We start from the raw sequence: 13772 nt of genomic DNA, 5'->3' as shown, positions 1-13772 counted from the left end.
TCTAGCATTTCCCCCCCTAAAGCATCTATATCCTTCTTTAAATCAAGCATTCAGCTTTATGAACATATGAACATCAGCAGTGCCTGTAGGAGACAAAACAAACCCAAGAAACAAAATGGGGACTGCACCAATTTTCCCCCGTTGTCTTTTGGATATGACCAAAGTCAAATTCAGTTCATATCTTGGCCTAATCCCCATCAGACTGAAATGGACCCTCCTTATCCCCAGACAAAGTCCAATGCAAACTTATCTAGACCAAAGAATAGTGGGCCTCATCTCACCTGCCCACAGTCTAGTTCAAGACCAGCCCTTACAAGGGAATTACAACATAGAGAAACCCCAACATTCCATCCTATATCAATTGATGACCTCAAAATTCCACTCGGTTGCAAAGGACTTCCCAGCTCTGCTGTCCTCCTGAAAGGTCCACTTACCTCACAATAGAGCTAACCACAGGTACACTGAACCTGACAGCCAGGCAGGAAAGCAAACCCCTAGGATTTCCTACCTTGTATCAAAATCTTTGTTTTTCCATTGTCCAGGATCCCTCTTTTTGTAAAGCAGCCCCCCAATGATCCTTGATTAAACATGGTTCTTCTTCTCAATGTTCTTCAGACTGAATCATGACAAAGCCCAGCTGTCTGTTCTCTGATAACTGCCAATCAACTACACAGGGAAGTCCTGATCAAATTTGTGCAGGCAGTATGGATATAAACTCATGTGGGCTTTGTTTCTTAACTTGTCTGCAGAAGTCCACATTGAATAGTTTCTGGATTGTAAAGTTTAAAAACTTCTGAGACTTTTTAGATTAAAATAACATTATTTAAAGTTACCCAACCCTAACAACAGCGTAATCATTAATTTTATTCATATCAGGGATTGCTCATGTACTTTTAGGAGACTGTGCTACTGCAAATTTTGTGAATCACTGATTATGCACTTGAAATATAATTTCTACACCATACATCTAAGTTTTATTTTTATATGTCATAAATTTTCTTAACAACTCATAAGCATAGTTCACACCACTTTAACTTAATGTTGGGTGCCCCCACTGCCTTGTAGCAATGAATTGTTTTTCCTAGAAATTCACTATTTTAGGGCAATGTTTTATCTTTGTAATTTTCCTACATTTTATAGATGATTTTTCAATTTTGTTCAATATTATTTGTTCAACCCTTTTAGCTTTCTGAATAACCATGAAGGTTTGGCTTTTTTTCTAGCACTAAGATAAAGTGGAGTTGAATTCTAGGAATTTTATGCTTCCATGGATTGGAAATTATGAGTTGTTTAGCATTTGGTTCTATTATTGCTACGAGCTGCCCACAGTTATGTTCTACAAGATGGGGTGCTACATAAGATGAATATGTATGTATGTATGCATGCATGCATGCACAAAGTATATAAATAAGATTAGTTTGGCAACTGATGTCCTTCTTTCTCATTTTGGGTAAATGATAAAAATTTTAAAGAGCTCAAAGGATATAAAAATATTATTGTGGTTCCACCACAAAACCGCGATGCCCTTATCCGCGCCGACATAAGTGCGGAGGCAAATCCGCTGCGTCCAAAGCGCTAAGAAAAAAACGACCCTACCGCCGCGACAACAGCGCGGTGACAGAAGGGCGTTCTACATGCTTCGTTCTTTGCCTCCAAAGGTAGCCCTCCTCCTCCAGCTGACAGCGGCAGCGGGCACGGGGCAAAGCGGGCTGCCCAGCAGCAGCAGCCCGCGGGAAGGGTCCAGCTCAGCCGCGGGGGGCAGCAGGAAGTGGAGGAGGACGCGGCAGCGGCGGCGGCGGCTGATGCTCTCCCGGGCCGGCGAAGCGGGCTTGCCCGGCAGAGGCAGGCTGCCCTCTTCTTCCTCAACAACATCTCCTTGGACGGGCGGCCTCCGCCGCCGGCGCCTCCCCTGGAGGAAGAGGCAGGGCGGGCGGCGGCGGCGGCTGAGGCTCTCCCGGGGCCGGCGAAGCAGGCTTGCCCGCTGGCGGCGGCCGCCCATCCAAGGAGATGTTGTTGAGGAAGAAGAGGGCGGCCTGCCTCTGCCGGGCAAGTCCGCTTCGCCGGCCCCGGGAGAGCCTCAGCCGCCGCCGCTGCTGCGTCCTCCTCTGCCACCAGCGTCGGCGGCCCTGCTCGGGCCCCCCGCGGGCTTCCTGCTGCCCCCCGTGGCTGTGCTGGACCCTTCCTGCAGGCTGCTGCTGCTGGGCAGCCCGCTTTGCCCCGTGCCCGCTGCCGCTGTGAGCTGGAGGAGGAGGGCTACCTTTGGAGGCAAAGAACGAAGTATGTAGAACGCCCTTCTGTCGCCGCGCTGTTGTCCCCGCGGTGATGACGCGCGGTGATGACGTCGCGACTTTAGCGATGCGATTTAATCTCCGCTATTTTGCGTAGCGCGGTTTTGTCGTGCCACGATTGTCTTCACTGATAGCTATAAAGTTCCTAGCAGCAGATGATTTTTTTTCATTCAACAAAGATACTAAGGGCAAGAGTGCAGAAGACATACCTTTAATCCACAAGTTTTAATATCCATCAGTTGGAACAATCATCTCACTTTCCGTGAACCTGCATTCAGAAGAAAAAAGTGGTTTACCATGTCTGTCTACATATTAACTATCATCTTTTACATGGAAATCAGTTTGATTGGAAGACAACTGAGTTATGCTTCATTCATAGTTTAAAGCAGGGATCACCAACCTTTCGGATCTCAGGGACCACTAAATTCATAATTTTAAATCCCACAGACCACTCATATGATCTGCCTAATGACCGGCTGGGTAGTCATGTCACTGTGCGTTGCTAAGTGGTCATGTGACTGAGTGGGCATGGCCAACTCGATATCACTCACATTGAAGGGTGCCTTAGGGCCCCAACAGGAAGCAGTTGTTGGAGCTAAGCAGCCACCACGAGAAAGAGGTGGGAAAACAGCTCAGTTCAAATTGGATCTGACTGAGAAGGAGGCTTAGTAGAAGCATCTCACTGAGGTTTATGAGCATACGCTTTCCAAGCAGAGGGAAGACCTGCAGGAGTGCAAGGCCAGATACCGGCGCCCGGAGGCTCAGCGGGGTGAGATGGTCAGCCAGTTCCAGGCCATGATGCAGTCCCACTGGAACAAGGTCCTCTGGCTCTTTGCCACCATTGGCCCTTCCCTCCAGCCTTTGCCCAAAGCCCTGCACCAGGAGGCTGAAGCAGATCCCAAGTCAGAATTTCCGTCTCCCTCTGACCCACACAAAAAGACCCTGAAAGGGGAGACTGCAGCAACACAAATGTCCATTGCATGTATCCGGCCCAAGAACCATAGTTTGAGGGGGTCCTGATTTAGTGTAAAATAAAAAATGCAAATAATTTTTCTGTGGACCACAAAAATTTTCTCACAGACCACCAGTGGTCCACAGACCATCAGTTGGTGTATTAAATGAGAACTTTGAATCTCCTGAAGGTGTAAATCACGTCAACAACCAACCAGTGTCATTGAATTCTACACACATTTCACTTTCATCGTACTGACCCCCATCCCCAAATTTTCAAAACAGGGCGCGAAAAAGGCAATTGGAAAACATAAAATAATTACTGAACCATTATCCAGGATTTTGCAATCTAAATAGATAAATGAGATTTAGTTAAAGAATATTATTGTTAGGAACTTTCAAGTTGGCTTCGGAAAAAAGTTCCTTTTGTGCCTGGCAAAAAGAGAAAAAGAGCCACCAATTGCTTCAATTATTGTTGATCCTGCATTTGGCCACAACCAACCCTTATAGTGGTATAAATGTTACAATCATCTACTGGAAAAATATATTGTACTAAAAGGGTATGACTAACTTGGAAAGTATAAATGTTTAGAGTTGGCAATAGACTGATGTCAACATGTGATCATTCTTTTAGACACTTTAGGATTTCTTCCAGTCATTTACAGTACAAGATTTCTATTTCTCTCCATTTCTTAATCATATGCCTACTGACGTTTGAATCATGCATTATGCAGCTAAACCATAATGTAGTTTGCTTAGATTTAGCTGAGAATGTGAACTATGAACTCTGTTAAATAATGATCTCAATTTAAGCAATGCAGAGGTATGACATAAGCCAGGTTAAAGTAAAACTCTACTAATGTCTGAGGTTTGGTATCCCGCTGTCTAGCAGCTTTTGGAAAAGAAATAAAAACTTAAAAACAACACACCAAAGGATATCGAAGGATTATTGTCTTGGCAGTCACCAAATTGGCCAGAGACTTCTAGAAAGATCTCATCTCAGGCACATTCGTTCTTCTTTCTTCCTCTTTACTCAATTAGTTTCCTTTCCCCATTAAAAAAAAAGACTAAATATATTAAAGATTTGTCAGCTCTACACAACAGGAAAAGAGAGAGCTCTTTTTAAGAACTCCCCACCCTACTTTCTTTGGAGCGTGTGGGTTGTTTCATAAGTCTGTGGTGATTTATTCAATCTAGTAGAATGCAGCCAGCTCATACTGGGTTATTTAACCTGGGGAATGTTTAGAATGTGCAGTTTTCCTTCTCATGCAATAAATTGAAAGTCCTAGTTTCGATCAGCAACAAGAGCTTGGCGTGGGCCGTGGGGCACAGATTTTTCTAAGGCTGCGGGTGACACACTGCTACATTTTTTCTTTTCTAAGTTCAGTGTTGAGTTTCAAACTATAGGCGAGAGTCCAGTCTTTCTACCTGAAAGTATCCAGGTTAGTTTAGTTCAGAAGACATAGTCGAACTATATTAAGGCCATTTTTGAGAGCATATCTCTTTATAAAATATTTATTGATATTATTATAATTTTGTATTCAAATAAATATCCTTGTAAATGCTAGAATCCATGCCTGTCAAACTGGCGACCTGTGGGCTGGATGCATCACACATAGGCCACGCCTACCCAGCTCCGCAAAGGCAAAGAATATCACAATACGTCATGTGACACGATCGAGTTTGACACCCATGTGCTAGACAGATGAGGAAAGTACTACAGAAGTTTTTTTCTATTCCCATAATATGATCTAGCAGAAGTAAATTGTGACAATATATAATTGAAATCAATGGCAGTAAATGCACTGATTAAATTTTGAACCAGATCTAAATGGAGCTTTTGATAGATTGAATTTCAAACCTTCAAGCTCTGCACAAAATTTATCTTGCTTCAGGGGGAAGCAGGATAATAAAGAAATGTAATGAATGATAAACCAAATAATTTCTTTTAAAAGCGTTCAGAGATGATTTTGAATGTCATGTGCAGTAATCGAAAGATATTCTGAATAAAAAGGAAAATGCAGTGGGAATAATCATGGTGGAAAGAGACATAAAGCATTCTAGATTAACAATGAAGTAAATGTGTAAATAACTCACAAAACATGAAAATGGGTGCTGACTCTTAACATATATCCGGTATTGATATGTACTACAGAACAAATAATATAGCTGTCAAAGGTCAATGGAAAAAGAAACTTTGCTCCATGTTTATATGATAAATTGTGAATGCTATAATTTTTATGATATGTAATACAGAGATGAAGAGATCAGGCAAGACACCCTTTGTTTTCTGCACTTCTGCAGAACTGGAAAATCTAATAGGGTTCTTTGTTCCTGTAGGGAACAGGATATATTTCCAGGAAGACAAATAAACCAACATGTCACCCGTTTCTGATCTTCTCTGGGGTTTATTCTGCATAGCATCTGCCAGGAAAAAAAGGTTCTAATGCACAATGACATGCTGGGGATATCCCCTGGCTAACTCGTCACAAGCAGAAAAGAACAATTTCTCCCAACATAAAAAAGAAACATGTAACTCCTGCCCTATCACCAGCCCCTGTCTGGAGTTTTTAAAAAGGGGCAATCATTCCCTATTTGGATATCTTACATACGCTTTTCTGTCCCATCCAACCTCACAGCACAGGCTTTGTTAATTACAGCAAAAAACATCTCAAGGTTCATTGATTGGTTCAAAGATTCTTTGGGACAAAAAGAAAAGGGAGGTGTACTTACAAGCAGATAATTAGTAGCAGCCTCTGGAGCGGGGATGGAGAATCACATCCATTTATGAATGGGTAACCGGGTGCTCTGCTGGAAGAGAAGGGGGTGTGCGGTTAGCCAGGGAATCCTTGCGTCTGTGCACTCTGGAGTCCTTTCCCACTGTCTGTGTGTGTGGAACAAGGCGTCTGCCCTCACAGCCTAGTGAAAAACCCCTGTGTATCATTTTACCATATATGGAGAGAAAAGCACCGAGACACTCACTCTCCGTGCTCAAAGCAGCTGGCATTCTCTGAAGGAGTCGCTCCTCTCCACACCTACCTCTCTCTCAAGTCATCACCCTGCCTTTGATCAGTTCCACTCCACCCGTGCTTTCAATCATCATTGCCATCGTCATCACCAGGCTCCCCACTCCTGTGCTTATTTCCTTGTGACAGATGTGCCTAAACATCTGAAATCTTTCTTTCTGAGCAATACCCTGATTGAAGCAACCGCCGTTTGCATCAGAAAGAGAGCAAGAAGTTCCCAAATGAAGTTTTTCAATATTTACTTATATGTTCACACCCTTTCCTTTGTTAATCTTACACCGCTTCACCTAGTTAAGGTCATAAACAAGAGGAGGAGGATATTGCATTGCTCATTCTTTACCGCCCATTGAGAGGTAATATCTAATATCTAGAGCAGCCTTCCTTCATCCAGATGTTGGTGAAAAGTGGTGAACAGCAGGGCTGGGCAAAGGCCACATGTCCCAAAATTCAATGAATTAAATCTTCCCTTCCCTCCCCTCCTTTCCTCTCCCTTCTCCTTTCTTTTCTAAATTTTTTTTAAACCTCATAATAGCTGAAGCTATCTGGGTGGTTTACAATAAACACACTAAAAAGGAAAATAAATAAGATACCATAAAACTAGGCAGCAGCAAAGTAGTAGTTCTCCACTTATGACCACAATTGAGCCCAAAATTTATGTTGCTAAGTGAGACACTTGGTAAGTGAGTTTTGCCTCATTTTACAACCTTTCTTGTAAAGTAATAAGGTTGTTAAGTGAATCTGGCTTCCCCATTGACTCTGCCCATCAGAGGATCATGAAAGGGGAAGTACATGAGCCCAGGACACTGCGAATGTCATGAATATGAACCGGTTGCCAAGCAACTGAATTTTAATCACGTGACCACGGAGAAGTTGAAACTATCATGTTAAAAAACGGTCATAAATCACTTTTTTCAGGTCCATTATAACTTCAAAATGTCACTAAATAGATTGTTGTAAGTCGAGGAGCATCTATAGTCAAAATGTAAAACAATATGAATTAAAACATGAAATGATCACAGTGTGGTTAAAAAGCCTGGGAAATACAGATAGGCTTTGACTTACAGCAGTTCATTGAGTGACTCTGCGAAGTTACAACAGCACTGAAAAAAGTAACTTCAGTCCATTTTTCACACAACCGTTGCAACCTCCCCAATAGCAGTAGCAATAGCAGTTAGACTTATATACCGCTTCATAGGGCTTTCAGCCCTCTCTAAGCGGTTTACAGAGTCAGCATATCGCCCCCACAGTCTGGGTCCTCATTTCACCCACCTCGGAAGGATGGAAGGCTGAGTCAACCTTGAACCGGTGAGATTTGAACCGCTGAACTGCAGATAACAGTCAGCTGAAGTGGCCTGCAGTACTGCACTCTAACCACTGCGTCACCTCGGCTCCCCAAGGTCACGTGATCAAAATTCAGACCCTTCTGAACTGGTTCATACTTCCGATTGTTGCTGTATCCCAACTGTGGCAAGAAGGGTCATAAAATGGGGCAAAACTCACTTGACAAATGTCTCACTTAGCAACATAAATGTTGGGCTCAGTTGTGGTCCTAAGTTGAGAACTACCTGTAATAAGGTTTTTTTTTTCCCATTACAGAGTTAGATTGCTTTCCATTCAACATTGAGCTGGCAGATATGTCAGCATGAAATTTGTTGCTCCCATTTTTCATCCCTTTTCTTTCTCTTCTATATCTTTTTTCCCCAAACATGGCCCATGATCTGACTTTCCTCCAAGTTAATGTGAGAACAACCCTATTCAGCTTGAAGTTGCCCTTGGAAACTACTTAATACATTTTCTGATAAGAAAGATCAGCTCTTCGCTATTCTTGCCACACTTCTCCCATCATTCATGTGCATTTATACAAGGAGTATAAGATAAGGGTTTCTTGTCTAGGGCTAACAGGTTAGAACTGTAAAAATTCAGATCCCAATTAGATGGCGGGCTTACAGTGTCTATCTCTTTCAATGCCATCTTTTCTTAAAAATCTAGAGTAGTAGTTCAGTGCTTTTTACATTTACATTTTTCTAATTTATACATTAAAGTTTCATTCAAATGCTTTGCCTTATTTTTCTGTATTTTTCGGAGTATAAGATGTACCTTTTTCCCTCAAAAAAGAGGGTGAAAATCTGGATGCTTCTTATACACTGAATACAGCATTTTTGGCCTACTGAGACCCCGCGCCCTTTGCAAAAATGGACATGCAGAGGGTTTGGGAGGCTTTCAAAGTGCTCCTAAAGACTGGGGAGAGCCATTTTTGCTCATTTTTGGCCCACCCAGCCCCCAGGAGCACTTTAAGAGCCTCTCAAAGCTCTGCATGCCCCCCTCTTTTTTTGCAAAAAACAAGGCTGCAGAGAGTTTGGGAGAGTGCAAAAACTCTCCCAATGTACCTCTTCAAAATCATGGTGTGTATTATACTCCAGTGCATCTTATAGTCCGAAAAATCTGGTACATACAGTATTTATTTCCATGAAATGGTCTAGAACAGTGATGGTTAATCTTTTCAGCACCGAATGCTGAAACTGGAGTGCCTGTGCGCGTACCAGAACACCAGAACCCGGAAGAGAGCAGCTGGCAACGGCGCCCATGCCCACAGAGAGGGCTCTGTGTGCCATCTCCATCACAGGTCTAGAAAATTAGAGAGTGTTGCCTTCCAGATACTGTTGAATGGGATACAACAATAATGGTATTTTCCTATATTTTAGAGGGTAGAAAATGCCAACTAACACAATCAGCATGATTGGATTCTACAGATGGTGCAAATGATATTGGAGGTACTTTCACAGGAAAGGGATAATTCTTCCCGCCCTTAAGCCCTTTGTTGGACTGCTGATGAAAACTGTTCACACGGTGAAGAAGTCTGGCTAATACAAAAGCTGGAAGAAGGGGTGGGGTAGAACCATGCTATGGTTTCCCAGGCAGAGCATATGCAGTTGCTTGGCTATCGTCGGCCTTGCTCCAAGGATGGGGAAATGTAAGAGCTTGTAGCAGAGGTAGTATTCAATAGGTTCTGACCAGTTCTGGAGAACCGGTAGTGGAAAGTTTGAGTAATTTGGAGAACCGGTAAATACCACCTCTGACTGGCCCGCCCCCATTTTTTCTCTGCCTCCCGAGTCCCAGTTAATCAGAAGGGAGTGGAGATTTTACAGCAGTGTTTCTCAACCTTGGCAACTTGAAGATGTCTGGACTTCAACTCCCAGAATTCCCCAGCCAGCATTTGCTGGGAGTTGAAGTCCAGACATCTTCAAGTTGCCAAGGTTGAGAAACACTGTTTTACAGTATCCTTTCCCTGCCACGCCCACCGAGCCACGCCCACAGAACCGGTAAGGAAAAAAAATGAATGTCACCACTGGCTTGTAGGACTTAGTTGAGTCCATCTCCTTCTCTAAAAGATTTTAATTCTCATTTTCCAGAAAATACAACGTTTACTTGCCCAGACAGGTTTAAGGACTCCTGCCTTGGGCAGGGGGTTGGACTACAAGACCTTCCAGCCCTGTGATTCTAAGAGGAAAGGGACAATGAAAATATTTCACCTCCAAAGGTGAAGAAGCATTATGAAAATTCCAGACATTTGAATGATGTCATAGAAAGGAGTCTTTCAGAGGAAAGTTAAGGCTTTATTTCACTTCATTTTAACCACTTATTTTCTGGTAAGTACTCAGTGCAGTTATATTTTTAAAGGGGTTTTTTTTAAGGAAAGATTTAAATTATTCTAAAATTGACACTGAAACCAATTAACCATTTGAAGCTCTAGTGAGAGAAGTCTGCCTCTACAGATTTTCTGAACACTGAGAGAGTTGGGGGACAAGTGTGCCATGTTAAAGAGGCAACATAAGAGAAGATTATCTAGCACAGGTAGACCTCAACTTACAACAGTTCATTTAGTGACCATTCTCCAAGGTAGAGGGTAGAACAAGAAGCACTGGGTGGAAACTAATCAAGGAGAGAAGCAACATAGAACTGAGGAGAAATTTCCTGACAGTTAGAACAATTAATCAGTGGAACAGCTTGCCTCCAGAAGTTGTGAATGCCCCAACACTGGAAGTCTTTAAGAAGATGTTGGATAACCATTTGTCTGAAATGCTATAGGGTTTCCTGCCTAGGCATGGGGTTGGACTAGAGGACCTCCAAATTCCCTTCCAACTTTGTTATTCTATTTTATTCTATTTATTCAAAGTTACAATGACACTGAAAAAAGACTTATGACCATTTTTCTCACAACTGTTGCAGCATCCCCATGGTCACAGGATCAAAATTCAAATGCTTGGCAACTGATTCATATTTATGATGGTTGTGGTGTCATAGAGTCATGTTATCAGTTTTTGCTATTTTTTTTGCTATTTTTGCTATTTTTTGACAAGCAAATGGGAAAACCAGTTACCAACTTAACAAATGCAAAGATTCTCGTAAACTCACTTAACAAATGTTTCACTTAACAACATAAATTTTGGGCTGAATTGTGGACATAAACTCAAGGATTACCTGTACCACCACCCCTCCAAAAATAGGAATTCTGTAGCTGGGGATTGATATAAGGTCTTTGCTTAGCAATCTTAACAGCTGCACAGATTCATAATGGTTTCATGGTACCCACATTTTAGCTAATGGCCAATAGCCATGAAGAAACCACTCCAGATCTAGGCAACAAATTTTTAGACTTGCACCAGGACATGGAAAGACAGGGATAAGAGGCAAATACAGCATGTTTTCTGGACAACATTGGTCTGATCAGGATAACATGTAAGATTAATGAACATATACTGTAGCATTCTAGTATGATAGCAACACCTCCAGGCACTTCCTGGCACTCAACCATTGCTTGGAATGCAATGGACTTTGTACACTAGTAGGAGCACTGAGCACTGCATTTTGGGAAGGAGAGGGGAGGGGAACAACGTCTCTTGGCAGACGATCTGAAGAATTAGTAATTAGAATTGTGACCTTGACAACTTGGTACAAAGCAACGATTATGAACAAATGTAAAGCAGCAGCAACCAATTTTAAACACCATCTTTTCCTAGTATGGTAGTAGATCAAGCAGATTTAAGAACCGAATATATACCCATGATTATATTTTATGCACTTAAAAATGGGCTGGGCTTCCATCACATGGTTGCCATGGCTATCCTGCCTTTTCTGGGGGTCTCTGTCGATGCCCCTGCTTTCTTCCGGTTGCCAGGCAACACAATGAGAAAGCAACCAGGACTGCAGCTTGTACGACTCTTCTTACCAAATAAGTTACAACTTGAAGAAGAAAGCTTGTACTTCCTTTGCATGATCCCAGCACCTATGTGACATTGTTATTATTATATACAGGGCTTATTTCTCTCCCCCCCATTTTAAAAAGAAAAACAACAATAGGAGATCCCATTGGGAAGGAGCAAAGATTAGATGATGAAAAGGTTCTCCCTACTTTTCTGTTCAACTTTCCACAGTCACAAGTGTTATTTTTGTTTCTCTCAAGGAAAAGATTTCAGTCCCCTTATTAACTTCCATTCACGGAATGAAACTGCTGAGAGTCCCTCACCCTTTGCTTAAATTTGAAGGCTGTTGTATGTTCTTTGTTTTTAAAACAAATGTCAGCAGAAAAATAGTTATTTTCTCAAATGGTTGCATCCTACCATTCTCACAGTAACCAGATTCTTAATAACAGTATATACATGTGTTGGAAGAAATGTCCATCTGGGTTCAGTTCCAAGTGAGAAAAAAGACATGGAAACATGGAGGCTGTTTGGAAAGATGGTTTAAAGATGGACAGGATCCCATGGTTTGAGTTCCTGAACAGGATTGCATGGCTTGAACTCCTGAGCAGAATCACATGGCTTGAGTTCCTGAGCAGAAAAGAGAAGAGATGCTGAATGTCCCTGAGTTTTATGCCCTCTCTGAGCTTTGAACTTCCTGGGTTACAGGAAAAGTATCCGGATTGCTTGCTGTCAGAGGTCATAGCTAGCTTTGTAGGTTGTCTGTGTGCTAAATTTGGTTGAAACCTGGTGGGTGGTACAATGAAGGGCAATGCAATGGGTTAGATCTTTGTTATGTAGAATACACTGGCTCAGATCTTAATGGCCCATTGACAAAGGTGGGGTGTGTCTGAGTGAGTCTGTTCCCTGCCTAAAAATACGTTTCTCTGTTTCTCATCCAGGGAAATATAATATTTTGCCTTTTTAATATTTCTTAGGATATTCCATTGCTCGAGGAGACACATTTAAAGTATTGGTTTAGGATCAGTGATCAATTTAGTTAAGAATCAGCTACAGTGATCCTGTAGCCTCCAATAGAAATACATTCCATCATGTAGCAACTGAGTTGGGTGGGGAGTTCAGGACTTCTAGTATGTCAGGAGGCAGATCAAAGTTCATTCAGTAAGTGATTATTACTGGATGTAGCTCAAGTTTTAAAAGAATCAGTTATGAAGTGAGATCCTTGACAAATGTGTTGATCTTGCTGAAAACTTTCCAGGACAAACACAATAAACCAAAAAGTTCTTGAACAATCGCTAGTTGGTAGCACTAAGATTGTAACACGTCTATGTTTTTTTAAAAAACAATGGCTGCAGTGAGTTTCCTACAAATCTTGGAATAACAAGTATGATGGATCATATGTCAGTGTGTACCCATAATTTTCCACAAAACCACTTGCCGAAGGCTTAAAAGAAGCATAACTGCAAGTTTTAAAACTGGAAATGTATTTGATGGAAATGAACGTGGATAAAATAGGAATTGTTTTTCATAGAGAGATTTCTCTTCCAATCAGAAAGGCACAAGGATTCCCTAGGGACTTTTGCAACTCTTTTAATGCTTTTTTCTCTACTCTGAAAAAGACTAGCTGGAAATTTAATGTCTGAAGTTGTATTCCTCTAGAAGAAAAGAAAAGCTATTAGTTTCTATTTTTAAATTCAAATATATTATTAAAAATCTATGTTAAACTTTCTGACTATGAAAAATGTCCAGTTTATTTCTACTTGTTTTCATTTACTAGGAATTTCACCCAAGGATGCAGCTGAAAATTACATATTTTAAACTAGAGGAGCCATTATTATTTGCTTCTTCATTTCTTGGGCCAGATCAATCAGAAATGTTCATTCAGAGCCTAACCTGAATGCTTGCATACTTCATCCACATACCATTTCAGACCAGTACTGGAGTCACGTAACATGCAAGCTCATGGATGGTTTTAAGCAAGATTTGCTATGAACAAGCCATAGTTTCATGATTCATTCATAATATCAAGCCATAATGAAATTTTACTGATCACAGCAACTGGTTGCAATTAGCATGCTACTCTGAAATCAAATCCACTAAATTACACCTAACACAATGTAATGAAGAAAATAAAAGTAAAGGTTCCTCTCACACATATGTGCTAGTCGTTCCCGACTCTAGGAGGTGGTGCTCATCTCCGTTTCAAAGCCAAAGAGCCGAAGACATCTCCGTGGTCATGTGGTCGGCATGACCAAATGCCGAAGGCACATGGAATTACCTTCCCACCAAAGTGGTCCCTATTTATCTAC

The 13772-nt window shown here is 41.7% G+C and overlaps 1 protein-coding gene across 4 annotated transcripts in view; it reads right to left on the bottom strand.

The window, feature by feature from the left end:
- The window catches only part of FHL2 (four and a half LIM domains 2), a 36173-nt gene that overhangs the window by 18177 nt on the left and 4224 nt on the right, over positions 1 to 13772 (bottom strand). The window contains exons 1-3 of one of the 4 annotated variants that reach the window (XM_087726465.1): positions 6279 to 6429; positions 5973 to 6050; positions 2498 to 2556 (exon numbers count right to left, since the gene is read on the bottom strand). In XM_087726465.1, the coding sequence (XP_087582591.1) occupies positions 2498 to 2524 (27 nt within the window). In that variant the 5' untranslated portion in view covers positions 2525 to 2556; positions 5973 to 6050; positions 6279 to 6429. Of the gene's footprint in view, positions 1 to 2497; positions 2557 to 5972; positions 6051 to 6278; positions 6430 to 13772 lie in introns of those variants that run through there. The other 3 variants (XM_087726463.1, XM_087726464.1, XM_087726466.1) reach the window with 3 other exon arrangements.

Source organism: Thamnophis sirtalis, unplaced genomic scaffold, assembly GCF_051295495.1.
Source record: "Thamnophis sirtalis isolate CommonGarterSnake01/CBP01778 unplaced genomic scaffold, rThaSir2_p1.2 scaffold_12, whole genome shotgun sequence".
NCBI lineage: Eukaryota > Metazoa > Chordata > Lepidosauria > Squamata > Natricidae > Thamnophis > Thamnophis sirtalis.
This window is presented reverse-complemented; position numbering and strand designations above follow the sequence as displayed.